Source organism: Labeo rohita, unplaced genomic scaffold, assembly GCF_022985175.1.
Source record: "Labeo rohita strain BAU-BD-2019 unplaced genomic scaffold, IGBB_LRoh.1.0 scaffold_95, whole genome shotgun sequence".
NCBI lineage: Eukaryota > Metazoa > Chordata > Actinopteri > Cypriniformes > Cyprinidae > Labeo > Labeo rohita.
Window position 1 is genome coordinate 126,691 of NW_026129909.1, and position 25,810 is coordinate 152,500.

Below are 25,810 nucleotides of genomic sequence, written 5' to 3' on the forward strand. Positions count from 1 at the left end.
CATGATACTTCTTGTATTCTGTATATATTCAGGGTTCAGTAAAAGTTAAAACAATATTTTAACATGAACAAACCCTTTCACTTTCATTTTAAGCGTCTCGTAACCCAAATTTGTTTAGAAAACAATGTTTAGGAAGTGTTGGCCTTTTACCCAACCAGCTGAACTCACTTGAACACAGGAGAAAGGTTTTGTTGCTCTTAAGTTGCAATTAATACATACAGTACAAATGAGAGCACCTTTAGTCCTGAATCCAATTTGAAGAAATCCTCTGAATTGGTGCATTAATGCGTGAGATTACTGGGGTCTTTTTCTCAAATAGTTCTTTGGACCTGTTACCAGTGACCAGCATTCACAGGTAATAAGCTGTAAAGTAGAAGATAACATGTGGTAATGACAGGCAACCAATTGTCCTTGCTCTCTGGAGCAGAAATTATTGCTTACATTTACATGAGCGAACAGTTAATTGACTCTAAAACGCATATACAATTAAACTATCTACACAGAGTGCATATGCATGTCAAATATGACCAATGTGTTGAACTGTACTTATCTTATAATAGGTAATGCATTTTATACAGTTGGCCAAAAGTTTACATACACCTTGAAGAATCTTAAAAATGTTAATTAATGTACCAAAATAAGAGGGATCATACTTTGTTAATACTTTGTTAATACTCAATACTTTGTTGTTACCTGAATTATCCACAGCTTTGTTTTTTTGTTTAGTGATAGTTGTTCATGAGTCCATTGTTTGTCCTGAACAGTTAAACTGCCTGCTGATCTTCAGAAAAATCCTTCAGTTCCCACAAATTCTTTGGTTTTCCAGCATTTTTGTGGATTTGAACCTTTTTCAACAATGACTGTATGATTTTGAGATTCATCTTTTCACACTGAGGACAACTGAGGTATTCATATGCAACTAATACAGAAGGTTCAAACACTCACTGATGCTCCAGAAAGAAAAATGATACAGAGCCAGGGGAAGAAAACTTTTTGAATTTGAAGATCAGGGTAAATTTAACTTATTTTGTCTTCTGGGAAACATGTATCTTCTGTAGCTTCTGAAGGGCAGTACTAAATATATATATATATATATATATGATGTTTAGGCGAAATAAGAAAAATGTACACTTTGTTTTGTTCAAAAGTTTTCACCCCGCAGCTTTTAATGCATGTTTTTTTTTTTTTTTCTTCTGGAGCATCAGTGAGTGTTTGCTCCTTCTGTAATAGTTGGATATGAGTCCCTCAGTTGTCCTCAGTGTGAAAAGATGGATCTCATAATCTGCAAGGTGTATGTAAACTTTTGACCTCAACATTGAAATATCAGAATGTTTAACTTAATTAAATTTAATATGTAATTAAATTCATTACATATGTTATTTTAAATGAAAAATGAAAGAAAACATGACCAGTTAAATGTATTAAATAGCATAGAAAATGTATATGGGTCATTTTGACCTTCATTTGGATTCCAGGAATAATGATACAAACGGCCTTTAGAATAAAAATTAGTGGCTACATGATGAGAAAAATGAGCAAAACCCCTTAAATTAACAATTTCTGGAATGTAAAGTGAAAAAAAGACACCTTTGGCCATTTCACATTTCAGAGTTAAACAGCTAGAGGTTTTGTGTTTATTTCTATAGTTAATTATAAGAAAGCTGACTACTATTTGCATTGATTAAAATCTCTAAGTATAAAATCTTATTGCAGTTCCTCACTCTTTTTTACGTCCATTTCACACTCAGTTACCGATTTCTTATTATGTGTCTGTTTTGTTGTACTGTCTCAGTGGTCTGACTTCGACTGGAAATAGTGGCCTTAGCAAACAGCACTAATGATACAGCTAATGCTCAGCGTCTGCTGATAGCTTTTAGCTTTTTACTGCGTTTTACTCTTTAAACTAAGAAAATGAGCTTTAATTTGTTGAACTCTTTGTTCATTTTGAAGGAACATAAAAGGGCTTCTATCAAACGCCGACCGTGGCTTGAACCAATTGCGGGGAACTTAACAACAGTTTGCAATTGCAGCAAAAATCACATGCATTAGGAAAAGGTCACTGATGGCTTTCACATGGAGAGAAAACAGATGAAATGACATTTAGGAATCCAGATTTTCTTTCGTTAAATGTCAATCTCCAGCTCCAGGAATGACTAGATATGAAATATAGATACATTTAAAATCCACGGCAGTGGGATTGTGTCACGCTCATTTTATTATTCAGGTGGAGGCATTATTTTTGATGGTTAAAAGTCATAGTAGAATGGGTTTGACAGCTCAAGAATGTCTCAAATTGTGCTCAGATTTGCCATGATTTATTAGATATAAGCTATGAAGGAATAGTTAATCAAAATAATAAATAATTAAATGTACTCAGGCCATCCAAGGTGTAGATGAGTTTGTTTCTTCATCAGATTTAGGAGAAAAGTAGCATTTCATCACTTGCTCACCAATGGAAGTGAATGGGTGCCAATAAGAGTCCAAACAGCTGATTAAAACATCACAATAATCCACAAGCAATCCATAAAAACATCTAAATTATACATTAGATTCTTACAAACATGCAGTTTTTCACTTCACAAGATGTTAAATGATGGATTGGAGTGGTGTGGATTACTTGTGGATTATTGTGATGTTTTTATCAGCTGTTTGGACTCTCATTCTGACGGCACCCATTCACTTCCATTGCTGAGCAAGTGATGTAATGCTATATTTCTCCAAATCTGATGAAGAAACAAACTCATCTGCATCTTTTAGATCTCCGAAACTGTAAAATAGCAATAAAAGTTGCATCCTGACTTGGTGTTTCTTGATTGTTGATGTTTTCTAAGCTAAAGTCGCATATCAGTTCTATTTTGCATGGATAATTATACATTTAATTGAATTAGATCTTTTATAAACTCTTTTAATCAGGGACTTAAGTGAAAATGCCATCCAGATGATTCCTAGAAGAGCATTTAGAGGAGCCACGGACATCAAGAACTTGTGAGTTAAAGTTCAGACAAGTTTAATTACCTATAAATGTGTTCTTGTGATTTTCTCAATAAACTGATCAGACTTTTACCCAATAAATTTAAATGTAACCTTTAAATGATCAGAATGTTTTGTTTTTGTGTTGATCTCAGACAGCTGGATAAGAACCACATTAGCTGCATTGAGGACGGAGCGTTTCGTGCCATGAGAGTCCTGGAGGTCCTGTATGTACTGACTTTAAGTAGTTTTTACTAAAACATGATGATGTTTATTGTTTGGTTTGTGTGTGTTTTGGATTATATCTGTTCTTTTTCTTTAATTCTCCTTGATAGCACACTGAACAACAACAATATTAGCACCATCCCCATTTCCAGCTTCAACCACATGCCCAAGTTACGTACCTTGTGAGTCCAGAGCCATTTTTTGACAATTGTTCTCACACAGAACTATAGGAATTGACAATGGTGGTGCTTGCAAAGTCAGTTTTCAGTAGTTTTCTGCTTTTGTTTTCATAGCCGGCTGCACTCTAACAGTCTGCGGTGTGACTGTCATTTGTCATGGTTGTCTCAGTGGCTCAGACAGAGGCCGACGCTGGGACTGTACACACAGTGCAGTGCACCACCCAATCTACACGGCCTCAACCTGGCCGAACTGCAGAAGAAAGATTTCACATGCACCGGTAAAACTGGCCTCTTGGGATACCGGATGTAGTTTTCGCTGTTTGATTTTGTTTCTGGGTTATTTTTTGTTACAACTTTTATTTAAACAAAAATTTCCAGTAAATTTTCTAATAAAATTAACATTTAAATAATTACAACTTTTATCTGCAGATTTTTAAACTTTTGATAAATAGTATGAAGGTCCTATTCTGTTTCTTATTTTTTTTTGTGTTCCAATGGTTAATTTCTGTAAAAATGTAAAAAAATTAAAAAAAAGGAAAAAAAGAAAAAACTAACCTTATTTTTACATTTTTAAAATCATGATAAAAATCATGATTAAAACAAAAATATTAAAAGAGAACTTTTAATATGAGTGTCACAGGTGAAGAACCACAGGACAGAGAACTCAAATTTGTAGCCCCGGAGGGTGGATTTTATTTAACAGTGTGCAGAAAAAATAAAGGAATACGGGGAAGTGAAGCGGTGAATTGGCGTGCTCTCAGTCTCTCTCGTGCTCCGTGTGGGTCCGGTGAACGGTGTGTGGATCAGTCTTCAGCTGCTGTCTAAGAGGTAGAAGGAGAGAAAACATTAGTGTGTGTCTTTCTCGGAGAAGGCTTCTCACATTGAGCCAGCGCTTCGCCGCTTATGAGGACGCCGGCTGATGAGGCGCAGCTGAGACTGATCCGGCCGTGATGAGCGTAAGCGGGCTGTGCTCGTTGGTTTCCAGGGCGACGCTGATAGCTTCTCGGGACGCTCGTCACAATAAGTTATTCAACTTTTCAATGTTTTGATATATAGAAGAAAGATCAAATTTTGTTTCTTTAACTTTTGTGTTATAAAAAACAAAAATATAAAAAACAAAAAAGTTAACATACTATATTTTTAAACATTTATTAAATTCTGCTAAAAATATTAAGAGAGAACTTTCACTATAAGTTATTTTTAATAGCTTTTTAAAATCAAGACTTGAGTTAAATTAAAATTAACATATTGAAAACTTAATGAATAATGAAATCTTCAACTTTTACATCCCAGGAGTTAATTTTAATAAATTTTTATACTAAAACGTTTTTATTTTTTAATGTTTATTCAATTAAAATGAAAATAATTTTGAAAATAGTATTAAGAGATTTTGACTTTTTGCCTTGAAAATATTTTATCATAATTTATCATTTATTTTTTCTATTTTCTGAATAACTTTTAGGAAATGATTTTGTTTCAGCCCCAGACTTTCAATCTTAGACTTTGAAAATAAATAAGATAAAAGATAAAGATAAAAAATTATAATAAAAAAATATTAAAAGAGAACTTCAAATACGAGTAATTAAACATTTTCATATATATATATATATATATATATATATATATATATATAGATATAGATATATAATGAATATCACATTTCATTTCTTCATTTTCTTCATTTTTTCAGGAGTTAGTTTTTATTAGAACCTTTTTTTAAAACTAAAAACTTGTAAAAAACTGTATTAATTTAAAATTAAAATAATAAAAAACCTTAATAAGTAATGAAATAAACTTCTTACATTCCAGGGGTTGATTTTTATCGAACTTTTTTTTTTTTTTTAACTATTTTTGTTTTTAATGTTTATTCAACTAAAATTTATTTATTTGTGTGTTTTAAATAAATATTCCAAAAAGTGTCATTTTCACAACAGATTAAATGCTGATTGGAGATGTGATGGAAGTGACATTTTCTCCCTTTCGAATTTCTGAAAAACCCTGTTTCAAAAGTCCTCAAAATTGACGAAACACCCAGAGCGATGTCAAGCAAACACTGTACCAATTAACTGCATGCTTAAATCTAATATGTATAATGTTTCCTTCTTTTCCTGAGGTGTTTTTGATTCCAGTCCTCAGCCCTGTGGTCTTGCGTCTGGTTCCTGTCCTCCAATGTGCACCTGCACGAACAATATCGTGGACTGCAGAGGAAAAGGTCTGACAGCGATTCCAGCCAACATGCCTGAAAGCATGACTGAGATGTGAGTCTTTCATTTACTACAAATATTTAAACTTAACTGACCTTTAGAGTGTTTTTAACCCCTGTAAGTTCAAATCAGTTCATTTTAGCATACTTTAAAAAAGGTGAACTGAATATATAAGTATGAACTGACACTTAAATTACATTTACCCTTGACTCTTCACCTTCACGTCTGGTGGGTTTTACCCTTTCTTGACCTTCATTGGTGCGATCGACCGTTTGCTGTCTTTGACATTGACTAGTGCTAAAGGTCATGCCCTTCACACCACAGTATCCATGATAATAAGAGAAACCAAGGAGATGCTAGTAGTACCAATGCTAACCATCCGTCCTTGACAGTTAGTTGACTAGTTCTCTGCTTTTCCCTCTTTCAGACGATTGGAGCAGAACGGGATAAAGTCTGTTCCTCCCGGAGCGTTCGCCTCCTACAAGAGACTGCGCAGAATGTGAGTCATTACATGCATTAATACAACAGTTCTTTCTGGCCCTCAAATCTGATTGGCTGAGAGGAGTGCCATATTCTAGTGATAACAGCACTCCAACCGTTTCACTGTTTGTGAAATCCGCTTGTGGTATTTCTCACAGCGAGTGTCATGGCAGACACCCAAATTTACTGTAAAAATAACACTGTTTTGTGTCACGGAATGTGTTTTAAGAATTTTTTAGGTGAGAATATAATTGTTTAGACTTCAAATATGTGGTTTGTTAATAAAAATAACGTCTGTTTGAAAATGTTCTTTGACGTTTTAGGAGATGTGAGCTCCAGGGCGTAAACAAGTGTTTAGAGCTCATGAACCTCTACTTGTGTGATATTGCTTGTATAAATTACAATATGAAATATTACACAAACACGCTTCATTAGTTCACAAACATTTATGAGAGTCACCATGCATGCAGTTTTTGCAGATGTAATTGTCAATTAAGGAATAATTGGAATAAATTAATTTATCTGCTTCACTTGTTATAAAGCAGAGGCTTGTTTTTCCTTGTATTTATGGCTGTAATATTTCACATGTTTCATTATTCTTTCTTTTGCTCCACAGTGATTTGAGTAATAACCAAATATCTGAAATCGCCCCCGATGCGTTTCAAGGCCTGCGTTCACTCAACTCACTGTAAGTGTGTATTTATAACCCATTCACTGGTATTGGGTATGTTTTATTGGATTTACATGTCCCAAAAATCAAAAGTATATTTTGATAGCTATTCTATTCTATTCTATTCTATTCTATTCTATTCTATTCTATTCTATTCTAATCCAATTTATGCAAATATACAAAAAAAAAACATTTTACTATATAAAATATGCAAAAAAAAAACATTTTACTGTATAAAAATATGATATAATATGATATATTTCTTTATTTATTTTTATATAATATATTTATATTATATTATATCATATTATAATTTTTGAAAAAAAAGTAATTTTATTATATAAAATATGTATTTCTTAATATGTATATTTTATGATTTGATATCAATTTATTGGAAATACAATGATTTTCAATGTACAAACAATGTATTATATTATAGTATATTATATTTTATATTTATATTATATTATATTATATTATATTAAATATATATAAAAAGTTAATATTTTATTACATAAAATATGCATTTCTTAATATATATTTTTATGATTTAATATCCATTTATTTAAAATTGAATTATTCTGAATGTACAAACAAACAGTATTATTATATTATATTATATTATATTATATTATATTATATTATATTATATTATATTATATTATATTATAATTTTTGCAAATATATAAAAAAATAGTAATTTTATTATATAATAATAAAATTTTATATATAAAATATGGATTTCTTAATATTCTTCTTGTAAAATAAAATAAAATAAAATAATGATAAAAAAATGATAAAATAAAATCTACTGCATATTTTTGATATTCAGGTCTTTCACTACAGCCTGCTGAAAAACAAAACGAAACAAACAAAAAGCTCTCAAGCCTTCAAAAGGTTTCAAACCCTGAACAGCCACATGCAATTTCAAACAGGCTGTAAGTCAGAAAGCCAAAGTGGTGCTACAAATGGACCTTGCAAGAAAATGACCCGAAAACCTCAATCCAATCTGTGTGTCTTTGATAGAGCAAATCAGAAAATGGTGGTATATGAAATGACCAAGTCATAAACTCATAAAAGTGCTGCAGAGGGTCTCGTAAAACCCATAGACATCATACCATGAAATCATTCTGCAACAGAAATGTTGATGTAGACATTACTGCCATTGCTTCTTTACACAACACCGACCAACAAGAAATGATTTCCAACAGCGTTCAGAGAAAATACTTATTTTTCCACAGCAGGAAATTATATTTTCAATGATTTTTTTAGGAGCGGAGAGCTTATGAAACCCCAGCAACAGCAATATGAATAAATAAATGCATTTATTAATAATACAAATCACAATAAACAATGCTTTGCACATGAATACAAAATTAAACGCATAATCACAAATAATTATTTTCACTGTTATTTGTTAAATGAAATGTCTGGGCTCTGTTTACATTATTGTTTTGAGAATTACATTCCCATGCATTTAAATCTATAAACAACATGCCTTGTGGTGCGCATTTTTACAGCACTTACGTATATAATCATTTAATCTGCATGTGATTGGCGTGTTTATTTCCGACGTATGTTTATTTCATACTTGTGCGCTTATTAGCTGTGTTGAGTTATGCGTCATGTAGCATGAAGAGCTCACATCTGTTCTGGGAGCATCTCAGCAGGGCTCTGATGTGAAAGTGTGCGGTTTGTGTAAATATATGAGTGTGTGTCTAGCCTGCAGCGCTACTCGTCTCTACCATACATGTCTTACATGATTTGACTGTGTGAGGATGTGTGCAGTTCAGCTCAGCGGGAACATTGCTTCATGCCAGATTGTCTGCCATGCTCAATGTGACATTTTTTTGATAAAACATGTCATAGACTTACATTTAGTTGCTTAGATCTGATTGGTATGATTCATTTCTGCTAATCGGCTCTTTTGAACAATTAAATGATTCAGCAGTTCAGTCACTAAAAAGATTTGATACGGTAGTAATTCATTAAAAAATCATACTTAATACATTTATTTCAGTAAGTACAAATATCTGATTTATGAATGAATCTGAATGTGAACCTATTAAGTCTGATCTTTTCAATGAATCAGTACGGGTTCACACTCGGCCTGAATGATTCATTCACAAATTGGTTCTTAGTTCAGTGCATTGTTAATCCGACTCATTATGAGTCTGACATGTACAAAAGTGTACAAAAATTTGATTCCTTGACTAACTGTTCAGTTGACTCGAGAACTGCTTTGACCAATTCAGTCTAATCTGTAAATGAATTCATCAGACTTTGGTTGATTCATTAAAAAGATCTGATTCGTTAGAATGATTCATTCATTACTTATATTGAAGAGGAGGTCATATCTAGAATTCAATGAACAGGTGATTATCAATTTATTTGTTTGTTTATTTATGAATGAATCATTTTTATTGAGTCATATTAATCAGTTGAATCAGTTACAAACTTAGTTTGAAAGATTTATTCCCAAATCAGTTTTTGGTACAGTTGACCTGAGAACCACTTGGACTGATTCAGTCTCATTTGCGAATGAAATGTTTAAATTGGTTTGTGAGCTGATTCACTAGATTCAGTACTTTGGATTGATTCATTCATGAACTGTACTTTATATTGATTGATTGATTGATTGATTAGATTCTTTTCTTCAGTAAGGTCTGACTCATGAATGAATCATTTCAGATTCAGCCTCATTTGTGAATATTCAGATTGATTTTGTGAACTGATTCACCAAAAATTTTATTCATGAATCAGACATTACTTATATTGAAGGAGGAATTCATGCAGAATTCAACAAAAAGGTAATTAGTATTGATATTCATTTATTCACTAAATAAGGACTGATTCATGAATAAATTCAGGTTTGTGAACTGATTCACTAAAAAGATTCAGTACTTGAGATGGATTTATTCATGAATCAAACATTACTTATATTGATGAGTATTTGAATTTGACAGAGGTTATTATTCAATTGTTTCTTCAATAATGATTCATGAATCATTTTGTTGAGTTTATCTTTTTAACCAGTTCACAAACTCAAACAACTGAACAGATTCAGTCTCATTTGTGAATGGAATGTTCAGACTGATTTTTTTGAACTGATTCACCATAAAGTTTACAAACTTAGTTTGAATGATTCATTTTCCAAACTGTTTATTGTTTAAAGATCAGTGAGTTGTTAAATGAGTACTTTAGATTGGTTCATTCATGAACAGTACTTTAGATTGATTGATTCATTCAAGTCATATCTAGAATTTGATAAAGATTATTTGTTCGTTCAATTTTTTTTCTGTAATGTCTGATTCATGAATGAGTCATTTTATTGAGACAGATCCTTTCAGTCAATCAGTCGAACCAAAACTTTTTTGGTTCAAAGATTCAGTAAGTTGCTATAGTGACTCATTACAAGTCAGACATGTGCAAAAGATTTGGTTCTGTGACTCAGTTTGAATGATTCAATTCCAAATTGGTTTGATTCAGGGAATCGGTAATTTGAGTCAGACATGTGCAAAAGATTTGGTTCTGTAAATCACTAATGTGTTGACTTGAGAACCACTTAGACCAATTCAGTCTAATTTGTAAATTAATTCTATAGATCATTCATTCATCTATCATTAAAAAGATCTGATTCATTAGAATGATTAATTCATCGCACTTTACTCATATTGAAGAGGAGGTCATATCTAGAATTCAATAAACAGGTGATTAACAATTTTATTTATTTGTTTGTTTATTTATTGATAAATCATTCTATTGAGTCATATTAATCAGTTGAATCAGTTCACAAACTCAGTTTGAAAGATTCATTCCCAAACCAGTTTTTGATTCAGCTGTTTTGAGGCCACTTGGACAGATTCAGTCTTATTTGCGACTGAAATGTTCAGACTGGTTTGTGAACTGATTCACTAAAAAGATTCAGTACTTTAGATTGATTAATTCATTCATGAATTCATGAATCTGACATTACTTACATTGAATGGGGATGTCATATCTAGAATTTGACAAAGAAGTCATTATTCATTAATTTATGTATTTTCTATAATGTCTGATTCATGAATGAATCATTTTATTGAGTCAGATCTTTTCAGTCAATCATTCAAGCTAGTTCACAAACTCAGTTTAAACAATAGTTTCTTGGTTCAAAGATTCAGTGAGTTGTTAAAGTGACTCAGTCAGACATGCGCAAAAGATTTGGTTCTGTGAGTCAGTGATGCGTTAACTTGAGAATCATTTAGACCAATTTAGTCTTATTTTTAAATGAAGCATTCAGACTGGGTTTATGAACTGATTCACAAAAAAAAGATTCAGTACTTTAGATCGATTCATTCATCAGATACTACTTATACGGAAAGAGGAAGTCATGCCAAAGAGATCATTGTTAAAATGACTCATTATGAGTTTGTCATGTGCAAAAGATTTGGTTCTGTGAATCACTAATGTGTTGATCTGAGAAGCACTTGGACAGATTCAGTCTCATTTGTGAATGAAACAGACTGGGGTTGTGAACTGATTCACTAAAAATAAGTTCATGAAAAATACACTGAAGGAGGAATTAATCAAGAATTCAACAAAGAGGTCATTAGTAATAATAATCATTCATTCAGTAAAGACTGATTTGTGATTAAATTGTTTTATTGATCACAAGCTCAGTTTGAACGATTCATATCCAAATCAGTTTTTGGATCAAGGAATCAGTGATGTTCAAAAGTTACATGAATCATATTGATTTTGTAAACTGATTCAGCTGATTCATTAAAAATATTCAGTTCATTAGTATGCATCGCTTATACATTGGTTAATGCCAATACTGAAAAAGGAAGTGATATCTAGACACCAGAATATCATAGAGACTTGGGGATGGGCTCTTTTGGCTTGGGCCAGTAAAATATAAAATCATAGTCATAATGATTCAGAAAATGAAAAAAATAATCTAGTTAAACCTGATTTATACAGATGCTTTGTGTTTGTGGCATTTGTATTTAAATTTATGTGTAACCTTGTGTCCGAATGGTCATTTTTTATGAAATGCACATGTTTACCAAGCCCTGTAGTCCTGGCTGAAATGAAACTGTTTATCAGCACCATTGTATCTCATGATTGTGTTTTGTTTCACAGGGTTCTTTATGGAAATAAGATTACAGATCTGCCTCGGGGTGTTTTTGATGGATTGAGTGCATTAGAGTTACTGTAAGTACAGAAAAGCTCATGTCAATGCAGAATTACCACCCACATATGAAAAATGTCACAATGGCATTGCTTAATGGTCCGTGAATAAAGTAGCACACTGAAACAGCATCATCCAGACAGTCACTGTAATGTCTGTCTTTCTCTCTTTCAGACTATTAAATGCCAATAAAATCCACTGTGTTCGTGTCAACGTCTTCCAGGACCTTGAGAACCTATCTCTATTGTCCCTGTATGACAATAAGATCCAGACTCTAGCCAAAGGCACATTTACTCCACTGAAATCCATCCAGACTCTGTAAGAGACGTTATATAATGAACAATTGATATGGGCACTTACTGGAATCAAGATGTCTTATTGTTGGCTTTCTTTCAGTCACTTAGCTCAGAACCCATTCGTCTGCGATTGTGGTTTGAAGTGGCTGGCAGACTTTTTGCGCTCTAACCCGATTGAGACCAGTGGTGCAAGATGTTCTAGTCCTCGACGGCTCGCCAACAAACGCATCAGTCAGATCAAGAGCAAGAAGTTTCGCTGTTCAGGTACAATACACAAACACACTGTGCCAATGTTTACAAAGAATTTCTAAATAATTGCATACATTTTTTATTTATTTAAAAGTATGCACATAAACTTTGTGTTCAGTTCAAGGTAATTGTGTTGTAATTGTGTCTCTAAGCAACACACAAGATGGTGTTCCTATGTGAATCAAATCAGTTGAGTGAATGATTTAATGACTCGCTCATAAAGGCACTGACTTGTTTTGTTCCTGAATAAATCAATGCTTTTGATTCAAGTCATTTAAATGAATGATTCAAGGACTCAGCTGTCCTGAGTGAATCAGTGTTTTTGAACAAATTGGTTGAGTGAATGATTTAATTTGCTCATGAAGACAGTCAGTTGTCCTGAGTGACTCAGTGTTTTCGAACAGATTGGTTGAGTGAATGATTCAGTGACTCAGTCATGTAGATAGTCATTTTTTTATTTTAGAATTTAATCAGTGTTGTTGAACAAATCGTTTGAGCGAATGATTTAATGATTCACTCATAAAGACAGTCACTAGTTTCTTTCCTAAATGAATCTGATTCACTCTTCAAGGCAGTTACTTATTTAGTTTCTGTATGAATCAGTGTTTTTGTTCAAATCAGCTAAATTACTGATTCAGAGACTCAGTCATATAGACAGTCAATTGTTTAATTCCTGAATGAATCAGTATTTTTGAATAGATCAGTTGAGTGAATGATTTAATGATTCACTCATAAAAGCAGTCACTTGTTTCTCTCCTAAATGAATCTGATTCACTCTTCAAGGCAGTTACTTGTTTAGTTTCTGTATAAATCAGTGTTTTTGTTCAAATCAGCTAAATGAATGATTCAGAGACTCAGTCATATTGTTTAATTCCTGAATGAATCAGTATTTCTGAATAGATCAGTTGAGTGAATGATTTAATGATTCACTCATAAAAGTCACTTGTTTTGTTCCTGTATAAATCAATGTTTTTGAACAAGTCAGTTGACTCAATGACTCACTCGTATATACAGTCAATTGCTTAATTCCTGAATTAATCAGTATTTCTGAATAGATCAGTTGAGTGAATGATTTAATGATTCACTCACAAAGACAGCCACTGGTTTCATTCCAGAATAGCTATTTTTTTAAACAAATGGTTTGAGCGAACAGTTTGAATGACTAATGAAAATAGTAGCTTGTTTTGTTCTAATGAATTAGAGTTTATGAACTACTTAGTATTATTAAATAAATTGTTTAAGTAAATTATTTTATGATTTGCTCATAAAGGGAGTTGCTTGTTTCGTTCCTGGTTTTATTAATGTATTTGTACAAGTTAGTTAAATGAATGATTCAATGACTCATATAGACGTTCACTCATGTAGTTCCTTAATAAAACATTGTTGAACAAATTGGTTGATGAATGATTTAATGATTCACTCATAAAAACATTCTTGAATGAATAATTATTAACAAGTTGAGTGAATATTTCAGTAATTTGCTCATATAGACATTCACTTGTGTAGTTCCTGAATGAAACATTGTTAAACAAATCAGTTGAGTGAAGGAGTTAAATGACTCACTAATAAAGACAGTCACTTGTTTTGTTCCTTAATGAATCAGTGTTTATGAACAAATTTGTTAAATTAATGTTTCAGTGACTCACTCATACAATATAGACAGTCGGTTTCATTCCTGAATGAATCTGTGTTGTTGAACAAATCATTTAGACGAATTATTTATTGGTTCATACTTCAAGACAGTTTCTTGTTTAGTTTCTGAATGAATCAGTGTTTTTGAACAAATTGGCTGAATGAATGATTCAGTGACTCAGTCATATAGACAGTCTATTATTTAATTCCTGAATGAATCAGTATTTTTGAATAGATCAGTTAAGTGAATGATTTAATGATTCACTCATAAAGCCAGTCACTTGTTTAATTTTTGAACAAATCAATGTTTTTAAACAAGTTGGCTGAATGAATGATTCAATGACTGTGTGTTGTTGAACAAATCATTTAGGTGAATTATTTATTAATTCACTCTTCAAGACAGTCACCTGTTTTGTTCTTTAATGAATCAGTGTTTTTGAATAAATTAGTTTAGGGAATGATTTAATGATTCACTCATATAGACAGTCACTTCTATAGTTCATGAGGTAATCAGAATTATTGAACGAATCATTTGAGTGAATAATCCAATGATTTGCTCATATAGACAGTCACTTGTATAGTTCCTGAATAAATCAGTGGTTTTGAACAAAATTGGTTGAACAAATAATTAAATGACTCACTAATATAGGCAGTCATTTCTTTTTTTCCTGAATTTATCTGTGCCGTTTGACAAATAAGTTAAAAGAATGATTCACTGGCTCACTCATAGACAATCACTCATTTTGTTCCTGAATGAAGCAGTATTATTGAACAAATTGGTTGAGGCTACGATTTAATGATTCACTCATAAAATAGTCATATATTTTGTTCCTAAAATAATATTTTTGACTGAATCATTTGACTGAATGATTAGTTGACTCACTCAAAATCAGTCACTTGCTGCCACCTACTGGTGTAATGATGTAATTTCCAAAAAAGTGAATGAACATCAACCAATTCAATTTGAGGATACAGCTGTAAAAATGCCATGAAAATCTTTGGTTTCAGTCTTTGTTTAGTTTTAGGTCTTAGTTTGATCCTTGTTGGCTTTATGCATATCTACACTTTCATATCAGCTGTATTTTCTATTTTCTTGCATGTGTTGCCATAGCAGCAAAGGAACAGTACTACATTCCAGGTAAGTTGTTTATGTCTCTTAAGTATCTCATTGGACCTGTTTTTGTACATGACTAGAAATAGTATATGTGCTGCAAACTGAATAATGCCCCACTTATACTCTCCTATTATAAGAGTGGTCCTCTGAAAGCATCTTTATGTTTGTTTCAGGCTCAGAGGACACACGTTTGAATAAGGACTGTAACAGCAAGCCAGTATGTCCACCCAAATGCCGCTGTGAAGCTACCGTGGTGGACTGCTCAAATTTACGCCTAACCAAGTTCCCAGAGCACCTTCCGCTTTCTACAACTGAACTGTAAGATGATACAACAATAAAAGAACTATTACAATATGGCTCTGTTCCAACATCTAGTGAGCTGCCTATGTAGGGAATATCGTAAGGCATCATGTTGTGAGCTGTCAATATGAGGAGTGTTTCTTAAAGTAGACTGTATAATTGTGCTGCCTTCTTTGCAATACCTTCTGTTTGGCCATTTCTCCTGTGTGAAAAGTCAATCCCAGAATGCACTGCGACAAGCTCAGTGAAAAAAAAATAAAAACTTGTACTTGTACACATTGTTAGTTTAGCAACATGCTAACCTTCAGACATTCAATTTCAGACGTCTCAATAACAATGATTTGTCCATCCTGGAGGCAACAGGACTCTTTCGGTCCCTCACACATCTCAAGAAAATGTAAGATTGACATTTAAGTTCTACTTGATATGATGAAACAATATCAAAATACACTGTATTACATATCGTTGAACTGAAGTGGACAATAAACCAGTTTTTGGTGCGTTTCTTACACAGAAACCTTAGCAACAATAAAATCACTGAGATTGAGGACGGAGCTTTTGATGGGGCGTCATCAGTGGCTGAACTTCACCTGACCGCTAACCACCTGGTGTCTATACGTGGAGGAATGTTCCGGGGAATGGACGGATTACGCATGCTGTAAGTGTCCTTTTCACTTTCGTTTCTGCCACAGTATTTCTAGTACTCAGAAGAGCATAGAAATGAACTAGTTTTAGGTTTACATAAGTTAGTCATCAGTTGTTCTGCTATTCAATTAGCAGTGGAGAAAATTAGCATTTGATCGATTGATGAATTGATTGATGTAGGATGACTGATTTATTGGTTGGTTGATTGGTTGTTAACCAACTGATCAGTAGTATGACACTGACTGGTAATAGATTGGTCAGTGTTGAGGGTAATGCACTACAAGTAATGCGAGTTATACAATTAGATTGCTTTTTTCAAGTAACTAATGCTGACCTTCGATGATCCAATTCAACCATACTAATATGCAGAAACTTTCTTCTCTAGCATCCTATTCTTCAAACACCCTCTACTGTACAGATATGAATTTACATTTCCTTCAGCCTGAGGCTTATTTATTTCACTTTTGATGTGAAAGGGCTTTTACATTCACAAAAAACAGATGAAAAACAGTAGCACTGATGAATTGGTAGTATGACTGACCAACTGAGAGGATTACTGATTGATTGATTGATTGATTGATTGATTGATTGGGTGGTTATTTAGTTGGATGACTGACTGATTTTTGGTTGACTGATTGGCTGGTTAACTGATTAATTGGTCATATGAGCAGTTGACTGATAAGATGACTGATTAGTTTGTTGATTAACAGATTGGTTGACTGATTGGTTAGTTAGTTTACCTGATTGATTGATAGTAAGAGTGTTTAATAGGATGACTGTTTGGTTGGTTGGATGACTGGTTGGTTAATAGATTGGTAGGTTGACTGATTGATTAGTCGGTTACCAGATTGATTGGTAGTATGAGTGACTGATAGGATGACTGGTTGGTTGGTTGATAAACATATAGGTTGGTTGGTTGGATGACTGACTGGTTGGTTAATATATTGGTTGGTTGACTGATTGATTAGTTGGTTAACTAATTGATTGGTAGTATGAGTGTTTAGTTGGATGACTGATATGTTGGTTGGTTGATTAACAGATTAGTTGGTTGCCTGACTGATTGGTTGGTTAACATGTTGTTTGATTAGTTGGTTAACTGATTGATTGGTAGCATGAATGGTTGGTTGGTTGGTTGATTGATTGATTGATTGGATGACTGCATGGTTGAATGACTGACTGATTGGTTTGTTGACTGATTGATTAGTTGGTTAACAGATTGATTGGCAGTGTGAATGGTTAGTTGAATTGGTGGGTTGACTGACTGATGGAATGGTTGGTCAGCTGATTAATTGGTAGTGTGAGTGATTGACTGATAGGTTGGTTTGTTGTTTGTTTGCTTGGTTGATTAACACATTGCTGGATTGACTGATTGATTGGTTGGTTGGATGTCTGACGGATTGTTTTGTTTGACTGATTGATTAGTTGGTTAACAGATTGATTGGTAGCATGCTTTATTGATAGAATGACTGACTGATTGATTGATTTATTGGTTGGTCAAATAACAGATTGGTTGGTTGGATGACTATAAGATTCCTAACTGGTTGGTTGATAGATTAATTTCTCTCAGAATTTATACTGGACTAACTTATGCATGCAGTATTTAACATTAAGGATTTTCTGATTGCTCTGATTATTACTTGCTATATACCAACATTTTCTCTGGCTCCACATTGAAAATGATCTTTTTTATTTCTCTATTCACTAATAAAATATGTATTTATATTTATGAATGTATAAGAAATATAGTTTCTTTTCTTTTCTTTGTGCCGTTGTGGATTTTTTTCATTGTTCCCCACATTTACCCTGAAGCTCTGAAACCTTGTTTCTGTCTTTGTTAGGATGCTCAGGAATAATCGCATCCGTTGCGTCCACAACAGCAGCTTCTCAGGCCTGCAGAACGTACGTCTGCTCTCCCTCTATGACAACCAGCTCACCACCATCATGCCTGGAGCCTTCGACACACTCCCAAACCTCTCCACCCTGTAAAAGCCTCTAGTCCTCACAGCTTTTACCAATATGTCCGATCTGAATATATGCTTCTGTTTATCTAACTCTGTTTAATTTTCATGGTCATTTCAGAAACCTGCTGGCAAACCCTTTTAACTGCGATTGTCGTCTGTCCTGGCTGGGCGAGTGGCTGCGGTCTCGGCAGATTGTGACGGGAAACCCTCGCTGTCAGAACCCAGCCTTCCTCAGAGAAATCCCACTGCAGGATGTGGCAAAGCCAGACTTTGTCTGTGACAAGGGTAAATTAAATCTTCCAGGTTGTTTGTATGCTATTGTTTCTGTGTCTGAATTTCTAATCATGTCTCTTCCACACACGTCCAGCACTGATTGAAGATGACGTGAGTTGTGTCCCTAAGCCTGCGTGTCCGGAGCAGTGCACGTGTCTGGATACAGTGGTGCGCTGCAGCAACAAGCACCTGTTCGGTTTACCCCGCGGCGTCCCACACAATGTCACTGAACTGTGAGTCACACATGCGCGCGGGTGGGCGACTAATGCTGCGGGATTCCTGTCTGCCTGTATTTGGGTGTCTGATGAACTCACTCTACCTCTGTCTCCATAGATACCTGGATGGGAATCTGTTTGTTGCCGTGCCTAAAGAGCTCTCAGCATTCAGACAGCTGCAGCTGGTGTGAGTGTCACATCTCTGTGTTTGCTTCATATTCAGTTACTTTCACTGTCATTGTCATTGTTTAAATATTTAAATGCCAACTGACCAGACCAGCAAATTAATGTAATAGCAGGAAGTAGCATAACACATGTAAGTCCTAAGTAGCATGGGTATTTTGTAGCAATAGCCAAAAATGCATTGGATGGGTCAGAATTATCAAGTTTTCTTTTATGCCAGAAATTATGAGGATTTTAAGTAAAGATCATGTTCCATGAATATATTTTGTAAATTTCCTACCGTAAATATATCAAAACTTAATTTTTGATTAATAATATGCATTGCTAAAAACTTCATTTGGACAACTTTAAAGGTGATTTTCTTAATATTTTGTCTTTGTGCACCCTCAGATTCCAGATTTTCAAATAGTTGTATGTCTGAGAAATATTGTCCTATCCTAACAAACCATACATCAATAGAAAATTATTTATTCAGCTTTGAATTTATGTATATATCTCAATTTCCAAAAATTACGTTTATGACTGGTTTTGTGGTCCAGGGTAATAATAGTAATAATACTAATAATAATAAACTCTAATACTTAGTCGATACTTATTATTGTTATTGTTCTTACATGTAATAATAGAAAAAAAAATAAAAATAAAAAAAAATAAAATATTGTATATAATATTGTATAGATTAATAATAATAATACTAATAATAATAATAATAATACTACTACTAATAATAATAATAATAATAATAAATATGTTAATGTTTAATTATTGTTGCTGTTGTTGTTGTTATACATAATTAATAATATAATATTGCCATATAATAATATTCAACATTTTATTCATAGTAAATGTTTTACTTGGTGGAGTACAAAATAAATGACAAAATGAATAATAATAATAATAATAATAATAATAGCATTCTTACCATAATTAAAAAAAATAGTGTATTATTATTATTATTGTTGTATAATGTTTCATTTTCATAACAGTACAAAAAATTGTCACATACCATTATAATATTACTATACTAAATAATTATATACATTAATTATAATTGTGTATAATATATAAATATTCTATAATAAATTAAAATATTCTATATAATTTACTGACTATTAGTAGTAATAATAATAATAATACTCTGTTATTATCATGATTGTTACTGTTGTTATACATAATTAACAATAAAATATTGTAATATTCTATAATATTCCAAATGTTGCTAATAATAATCTGTTAATAATATTGTTGTTGATAATATTATATGTTATGTATATATGTTTATGATATAAATAATTAAATAGTTTTTCAATATTATACTATATATACGGCACATTAATAATAATAATTATTAAAATAATTATTAAAATAATTATTAAAAAGATAATCTATTAATATTATTATATAGTATCTCACTTAATGACAGTACAAAAATTATATATGAATTATTTAAATAATAATAATTTTAAGAAATAAAGGTATATGTTGTAATACAGAAAATATAATAATAATAATAATAATAATAATAATAATAATTATTATTATTATTATTATACACTAAAATGAAAGCACATTTAACATGTTTTTGTGCTTTATTTCAGTGACTTGAGCAACAATAAAATCAGTTCCTTGTCCAACTCGTCTTTTGCCAACATGAGTCAACTCACCACACTGTAAGTGTCTCACACACACACACACACACACACACACACACACACATGTTGTGTTTCCATGTTTTATGGGGACATTCCATAGGTGTAATGGTTTTTATACTGTACAAACCATATTTTCTATCGCCCTACACCTAAACCTAGCCCTCACAGGAGACTGTGCACACTTTTGCTTTCTTAAAAAAACTCATTCTGCATGATTTATAAGCCTGTTTCCTCATGGGGACCTATAAAATGTCCCCACAAGGTCAAAATTTACTGGTATTACTATTCTTTTGGGGACATTTGGTCCCCATAACGTGATAAATACCACGCACACACACACACACATTGACTGCTGCTGACTGTGAATGTGTGTTTACTGTGTGTTGTGTTGTTTTACAGGATCTTAAGTTATAACGCTCTGCGCTGTATTCCTCCTCTGGTGTTTGGAGGACTGTCCTCTCTCCGCCTGCTGTGAGTGTCTCTGGCTGATTTACTGAATCATTTTCAGTAAAAAAGTTGTTTTGTTGTGACTGTGAGAAGCAGTGCTCTCTAACAAACATACAGATGTAAAGATCTGACCTGCTCTCAACCCATGTTTCTCCTCACTGTTGTCCATTTATTGCAGATCTCTCCATGGCAACAATATTTCTGAATTACACCAGGAAGTCTTCAGAGATGCAGCGTCTCTCTCACACCTGTGAGTCTCACCTGTCTCACGTTCACACCTGCACACACAGCATCACGCTTATGTCTGTCTCATGTCAAACATGTCAGACACGTTCAGATCATGTTTCACTCCATAATCTAGAGAGAAAAAAAAACATAGTTTGATTTAAATAAATGAAGGCAATTTTTGGGATTTTGACATTATTTTCATAGCAGCTAACCACGTTTCATCTCAACATTTGTATTATTTTAAAGCAAGGGGAAAAAAATTGTTACATTTATGAAAGAAATGTTTAATTAATTAAGTATTTTCACATCATGGTAGTGTTTGTTTTACTGCCTTTACATTATTCAGATTAACAGTAGAAATACAATGATAATAATAATACAATGATTAGTTGTTACAGTTAGTTGTTATTTTGGTAAAATACTGTATAACAAGTAATGAAAATCGCAAGTGAATCACCACTGAGGACTGTGTTATATATATATATATACAGTGGGTACGGAAAGTATTCAGACCCCCTTACATTTTTCACTCATTGTTTTATTGCAGCCATTTGCTAAAATCATTTAAGTTCATTTTTTTTCCTCATTAATGTACACACAGCACCCCATATTGACAGAAAAACACAGAATTGTTGACATTTTTGCAGATTTATTAAAAAAAGAAAAACTGAAATATCACATGGTCCTAAGTATTCAGACCCTTTGCTCAGTATTTAGTAGAAGCACCTTTTGATCTAATACAGCCATGAGTCTTTTTGGGAAAGATGCAACAAGTTTTTCACACCTGGATTTGGGGATCCTCTGCCATTCCTCCTTGCAGATCCTCTCCAGTTCTGTCAGGTTGGATGGTAAACGTTGGTGGACAGCCATTTTTAGGTCTCTCCAGAGATGCTCAATTGGGTTTAAGTCAGGGCTCTGGCTGGGCCATTCAAGAACAGTCACAGAGTTGTTGTGAAGCCACTCCTTCGTTATTTTAGCTGTGTGCTTAGGGTCATTGTCTTGTTGGAAGGTAAACCTTCGGCCCAGTCTGAGGTCCTGAGCACTCTGGAGAAGGTTTTCGTCCAGGATATCCCTGTACTTGGCTGCATTCATCTTTCCCTCGATTGCAACCAGTCGTCCTGTCCCTGCAGCTGAAAAACACCCCCACAGCATGATGCTGCCACCACCATGCTTCACTGTTGGGACTGTATTGGACAGGTGATGAGCAGTGCCTGGTTTTCTCCACACATACCGCTTAGAATTAAGGCCAAAAATCTTGGAGTCCTTCAGGTGTTTTTTAGCAAACTCCATGCGGGCTTTCATGTGTCTTGCACTGAGGAGAGGCTTCCGTCGGGCCACTCTGCCATAAAGCCCCGACTGGTGGAGGGCTGCAGTGATGGTTGACTTTCTACAACTTTCTCCCATCTCCCGACTGCATCTCTGGAGCTCAGCCACAGTGATCTTTGGGTTCTTCTTTACCTCTCTCACCAAGGCTCTTCTCCCCCGATAACTCAGTTTGGCCGGACGGCCAGCTCTAGGAAGGGTTCTGGTCGTCCCAAACGTCTTCCATTTAAGGATTATGGAGGCCACTGTGCTCTTAGGAACCTTAAGTGCAGCAGAAACTTTTTTGTAACCTTGGCCAGATCTGTGCCTTGCCACAATTCTGTCTCTGAGCTCTTCAGGCAGTTCCTTTGACCTCATGATTCTCATTTGCTCTGACATGCACTGTGAGCTGTAAGGTCTTATATAGACAGGTGTGTGGCTTTCCTAATCAAGTCCAATCAGTATAATCAAACACAGCTGGACTCAGATGAAGGTGTAGAACCATCTCAAGGATGATCAGAAGAAATGGACAGCACCTGAGTTAAATATATGAGTGTCACAGCAAAGGGTCTGAACACTTAGGACCATGTGATATTTCAGTTTTTCTTTTTTAATAAATCTGCAAAAATGTCAACAATTCTGTGTTTTTCTGTCAATATGGGGTGCTGTATGTACATTAATGAGGAAAAAAAAATGAACTTAAATGATTTTAGCAAATGGCTGCAATATAACAAAGAGTGAACAATTTAAGGGGGTCTGAATACTTTCCGTACCCACTGTATGTGTGTGTGCTGTAGTAATATTGTAGTATATATCATTTATATCATTTTAATTTAAGTAATTTTGTCAATATACTATTGTCATTTATTTATTTATATTATTTTTTCTATTTAATTTGTCATTTTAATTCTATTTTCTATTGTTTTTGTCATTTGAACTTCAAATTTTCGTTTATTTATTTATTTATTTATTTAGTTCAGTTTTTGTCATTTTAGTAATTTATTTTAGTAAGTTAGCACTTCTAGTTTTAATTTGTTTTTCAATCACTCAATCAATCAATCAATCAATCAATCATTTGTTTAAGTTTTTTTCCACTTTATTAATTTACTTTAAGTAGCCAAGGCAGCACTGCTAACTTTCATTTTTATTTTATTTTATTTTATTTTATTTGATTTTATTTTAGTTATCGACAGTTAGAAATAATTCATTAAGAATAATAAAAATTACATAAAATTGCCATAGTTCCTTATTTTATTTTTACTTAGAAATTCTTGGAATACTTGGAAAATTAAGTTTTTTTTTCCCCCTTGTTTTTCATAAACTTAATGAAGTAAGAAGTAGAAGAAAAAGAAAGTTTAAAATGATTTGACTGAAAATGTTTATTAAAACCCAGAAACCTTTTTAATAAAACGGTTTACAGTGAATAATAAGAAACAGGAAAGTATAAATAAACTCACTTAAATTAAAATAAAATAATGCAGCACAATCATGTAATAGAAAATGTTGAAATTAACGCAAATCAACAGGGTGCTTCTACAGTAAATCTGCTCCACTCTTAAAACTCAGTGCGTTGAAATTGTCATTTTTAATAAGATATGAATGCATGAATTTACTGTCAAACAAATATTCACCATGTCAGCCACCTTGCTTCTCACTTTCACTTTCTTATATATTAATCAAGAGCGATCGGTGCAAACCCGCTGTACTGTGACTGTCGGCTGCGCTGGCTTTCTGACTGGGTTAAAAGCGGCTACAAGGAGCCCGGTATCGCCCGCTGCGCCGGACCGCAGGGAATGGAGGGAAAACTGCTGCTCACAACGCCCGGAAACACCTTCCAGTGCACAGGTGCGTGAGACAGAGTTCACCGTCACAGAAAGAAAAAGCGTTTCTGTGAGGATTCAGCTTGACAGTCTGCTCTCCCTCAGGTCCTGTGGATCCGTCCGTGTCGGAGAAATGCAGTCCGTGTTCGTCAAACCCCTGCCAGAATCACGGCCGGTGCCACAGCGACCCTGTACATCAGTACAAGTGCAGCTGCCCGCAGGGTTACAAGGTACTGAGTATATACTGCTAAAATATTACAGATTCAATGTGTGGAGAATATATGTGACATAATTATCACCCTCAAATGAAAATCTGCTGAATGTCTACTCATCCTCATTTCATCCAAGATGTACATGAGTTTGATTCTTCATCAGATTTGGAGAAATGTAGCATTGCATCACTTACTCACCAATGGAAGTGAATGGGTGCCGTCAGAATGAGAGTCCAAACAGCTGATACAAACATCACAGTAATCCACAAGTAATCCACACTACTCCAATCCATCAGTTTAACGTCTTAAACCAAGATAAGATAAGCCAAAAAGAGAAACAAATCCATCATTAAGACATTTAACTTCAAACCGTCGCTTTTGGCCAAAATATAAATCCATAATATTGCTTCTTCCAGTGAAACAGGCGTCTTGTCTGAATCAGGAGAGAAATCTGCACAGTTCAAGCACTGTTTACAAGCCAAAACAGCTTTAAACAAATGTTGTGGTGTTGTTATCAACTGTTTGAACTCTCATTCCAACGGCACCCATTCACTGCAGAGTAAATCAGATGAGTAAAACCAAGTCCTCCACCCTTTGTTGTAGAGTCATTTAAGTATTATTAATACACTATTATAGTAATTATTAAATTTTGATGTAGTTTTTATTTATGTATTTTCAGTTTAAGTTTTAGTAATAATTTTTTTTTTTTTTTTCAGTTTTAATAATTTTAGTACTTTTAAATGTGTGTGTATATATTTCAGTTAACAAAACTGTTTTTAATACTTCTAATATTTATTTATTTATTTATTAATCACATCACATTCTAAAAGTAAAATAAATTATGAACTACATTTCATGTTAACACAAAATAAATCTAATTGAAACACACACACACAAAACATAAATATAAAAGGATCAGATTGAGAGTTATTGTACTATTATTTATTTATTTTTATGGTATTTATTCATATTTTTAGTTTTCATTTTATTCTACCTCAAGCTGTAGGTTTTAGTGATTTAGTTATGTGCTTTGGTACTTTTTTGTTTTATGTTCCTCTTCAATTTTTATTTTAGTAAATTTTAGTAATTTAACTTAATTTAATCTATTCTATTTAGTTTTATTATGTCATTAACATTTTGTAAATTTTATTTTTTTTTTATTTTTTATTTTTTATTTTTTTTTCATTTTTATTTTATATTTCTGTTCAACTTTTATTTATTTTATTTCAGTTGTAGTAATTTTAGTAATTTAACTCGGGTAAAATAAAGACAACATTTTAAAGTTTTTAGTTTAATGTTTTAAATTTTCATGGTATTTTTAATTTATTTTATTTTATTTAGTTTCACTATGTCATTAACATTTCGTCAGTTTTATTCATT

At 33.2% G+C, this 25,810-nt stretch overlaps 1 protein-coding gene across 2 annotated transcripts in view; it reads left to right on the forward strand.

Moving 5' to 3' along the window:
- The window catches only part of slit1b (slit homolog 1b (Drosophila)), a 59,051-nt gene that overhangs the window by 16,582 nt on the left and 16,659 nt on the right, over positions 1 to 25,810 (forward strand). Inside the window, exons 5-27 of one of the 2 annotated variants that reach the window (XM_051105268.1) lie at positions 2,914 to 2,985; positions 3,126 to 3,197; positions 3,306 to 3,377; positions 3,489 to 3,652; positions 5,488 to 5,632; positions 6,006 to 6,077; positions 6,675 to 6,746; positions 11,853 to 11,924; positions 12,076 to 12,219; positions 12,298 to 12,461; positions 15,190 to 15,216; positions 15,366 to 15,510; positions 15,815 to 15,889; positions 16,007 to 16,150; positions 17,976 to 18,119; positions 18,217 to 18,383; positions 18,466 to 18,604; positions 18,705 to 18,773; positions 20,368 to 20,439; positions 20,821 to 20,892; positions 21,047 to 21,118; positions 24,080 to 24,243; positions 24,324 to 24,448. In XM_051105268.1, the coding sequence (XP_050961225.1) occupies positions 2,914 to 2,985; positions 3,126 to 3,197; positions 3,306 to 3,377; positions 3,489 to 3,652; positions 5,488 to 5,632; positions 6,006 to 6,077; positions 6,675 to 6,746; positions 11,853 to 11,924; positions 12,076 to 12,219; positions 12,298 to 12,461; positions 15,190 to 15,216; positions 15,366 to 15,510; positions 15,815 to 15,889; positions 16,007 to 16,150; positions 17,976 to 18,119; positions 18,217 to 18,383; positions 18,466 to 18,604; positions 18,705 to 18,773; positions 20,368 to 20,439; positions 20,821 to 20,892; positions 21,047 to 21,118; positions 24,080 to 24,243; positions 24,324 to 24,448 (2,464 nt within the window). The remainder of the gene's footprint in view (positions 1 to 2,913; positions 2,986 to 3,125; positions 3,198 to 3,305; positions 3,378 to 3,488; positions 3,653 to 5,487; positions 5,633 to 6,005; positions 6,078 to 6,674; positions 6,747 to 11,852; positions 11,925 to 12,075; positions 12,220 to 12,297; positions 12,462 to 15,189; positions 15,217 to 15,365; positions 15,511 to 15,814; positions 15,890 to 16,006; positions 16,151 to 17,975; positions 18,120 to 18,216; positions 18,384 to 18,465; positions 18,605 to 18,704; positions 18,774 to 20,367; positions 20,440 to 20,820; positions 20,893 to 21,046; positions 21,119 to 24,079; positions 24,244 to 24,323; positions 24,449 to 25,810) is intronic. The other variant, XM_051105269.1, reaches the window with a different exon arrangement.